The sequence below is a fragment of the Cupressus sempervirens genome, chromosome 10 (assembly GCF_028749045.1).
Source record: "Cupressus sempervirens isolate cs-2001-9-10 chromosome 10, ASM2874904v1, whole genome shotgun sequence".
Classification (NCBI taxonomy): domain Eukaryota; kingdom Viridiplantae; phylum Streptophyta; class Pinopsida; order Cupressales; family Cupressaceae; genus Cupressus; species Cupressus sempervirens.
In genome coordinates, this window is record NC_143127.1 from 127,159,635 (window position 1) to 127,161,943 (window position 2,309).

Consider the following 2,309-nt stretch of genomic DNA (forward strand, 5'->3'; position numbering starts at 1 on the left):
TAATTTTTGGATAGTCAGATACCAAATTAAAAAGGACATTATCAAAAATATGCAATCAAAAGAATGATCTTACCAACAATAATATTCCAATAATTAGATACTTATGCAGAAATTGTATTTAAAGTTATCTAATGTGTACAAAATGGACAAGATCAATGAAAATTATGCAATTAGAACAACTAAAAAAATAATTTTTGAACTACTAGATATCCGAGAAAAAAAAATAGTCAACACGTATTTGAAATGGACTAACACTGATAAAATCAACAAGATTAATGAACATATACAATTAGAACAATGAACCCAACAATAATTTTTGATTAACTTATATATATCGAATTATCCAGGGCATGCCTAAAATGGACAAAAGCGATGAACTATGCAAGCACAACATTGAACACAACAACGAATTTCAGAATTAGATTCTCCCTTGTTTGAGCATCCTAAATTTCATTCCACAAGAAAGGACAAGATATCCAGCCCAATCTCAGATCAGACTCAGAACGAGTATGTATCAAAGATTATCAGGCGTTTCCATACCAAGCTATGCTTATTTACTTTGACATGGCAGAGCTACGCCACTCCACACTAACAACATATAAGGAAAAGATGTTAATTTCCTACAAATTCAAACACAGGTAACATAATTCTACTGGAGCCCATGATTCGTCCATTTGCAGTCCCACCACGAAATACGGATCTCAGGGAATCCTGCATTTCAAAAACAAGCCTAAGTCATGATATAGCCAGAGCCGGCAAAGTAATTAGAGAGAAGAAGAGAAGGGTTAAGAAATTACCCATTGCAGTTAAGGGAGGGAGTAATGGTATAGCCAAGCTTAACCCCACAGAGGCCAGGCATCTTCCCAACCTTATCATAATCAGCATTGGACGTGGAGGCAGCAGACTTTATGCAGTTGCATGCAGTTCGCCTATCGTCCGTAGTTGTGGCGGCCGCACTAAGAGATCTAACGCCATTGCAGCATGCATCTGTGGGCTGAGCAGCGCTCCCTGCAACGTAAGACAAGCACGGAGTTACATCACTCACCACAGTTGAGCATGTCATTGCGCCATCCACTTTCCTGCTCATTCCCATTACCACAACCCCAATTATTCCCACCACAAAGAACCCTAATTTCCACCCAAGACTTCCTTCCATTGCCCTTGCCATGATAATTGACAGATTGTTGGAGCTCAGATTACCTCTCTTTGAAAACTTTGGTTGTGGGATTGGCCTATATATAAGTTTAAGGAATTGATTGTTGGGCTTAATCAAATCCAAGTAAAGTGCTTATGAAATAAGTTAACATCTTAGGAAATCCCGTCACTTTTGTATTGCATTTCTTATTGTGGGGTGATTGCGTGGTGGTAAGAAGTCTTTTGGTGGGTTAGCTAACTTACCGCGGATAAAATTGGGTGAAGCCTTGTTGTTTGGTATTCTAAGAACAAATGGCTGAAGGGAGATGCCTTCAACAAAGAAGAGTCATACTAGCATTGCAATCTTTGATAGAATGTGCGGTTTCAGGTTTCACTGACTTGTAGAGCTATGTTTGGTAGAATGTGTTTTTAGGTTTCATTAAGCTTCTCCTGGTGGTTTTGATTGTTTTTTTTTATTGTTTTGTTAAAGATAAAAATAAAATTAATCTAAAGAACATGAGAATTCAAGTTCGTGGTAATTAGGAAGCTTCTTTTATACTTTGAGAAAATATGTCTTTTTCGATTTAAAAAGTGTTTTGAGACTGATTTTATACAATGAAAATTTATATTTTAAACGGATGATTTAATTTTAAATTACTAGTTTGGAAAATAATTTATGAAATACTAAATTTATAAATAATATTTAATATATTGTATAAATATTTGATCTAATAATTATACAAATTATTGATATAGCATTTATTAGGTTATATTGTTTATTTTTATGCATCAATTATTGCTTTCAATTATTTTTCTCTATTACGCATTTCTTATGTTTTTATGTTAGTGAAAAAATTTAATTTAAAAAAAAAAACCTTTAATGCAATTGGTTGATTCTCTCAATGCTCATGGGTGCAAATTCTTTTTATTAGATGTCCAACCATCACACTTTAATTTTTCCAAAACTTTTTAGTCTAATAGTTCGAATATATTTACATTTATCACCTCTAACAAAAATATTGTATTTCTCATTCTTTTGGTTCCATAGACTTTGTAGACTTTTTATTCTAACGTTCTCATGAGGTTCTAAAGGAAACCAAACATATCATTTTCATTTATGTTGTTTATCTTAGTTATGATTTTATCAATTTCTACATGTATTTGATTCAGTCTAG

The 2,309-nt window shown here is 33.4% G+C and overlaps 1 protein-coding gene across 1 annotated transcript; it reads right to left on the bottom strand.

Annotated features, from left to right (window-relative positions):
* Positions 1-298: 298 nt before the first annotated feature.
* LOC149532950 (non-specific lipid-transfer protein-like) lies at positions 299-1,228 on the bottom strand. Its single transcript, XM_089805396.1, has 2 exons — positions 798-1,228; positions 299-711 (listed from the first exon to the last, which is right to left on the bottom strand). The coding sequence occupies exons 1-2, from the start codon at positions 1,166-1,168 to the stop codon at positions 702-704; spliced, it is 381 nt and encodes a 126-aa protein (XP_089661522.1). The 5' UTR covers positions 1,169-1,228; the 3' UTR covers positions 299-701.
* Between the last annotated feature and the right edge of the window lie 1,081 nt (positions 1,229-2,309).

Excerpts from the sequence above, each read along its gene's own strand:
- LOC149532950 (XM_089805396.1), bottom strand. The coding sequence starts at position 1,168 with ATGGCAAGGGCAATGGAAGGAAGTCTTGGGTGGAAATTAGGGTTCTTT.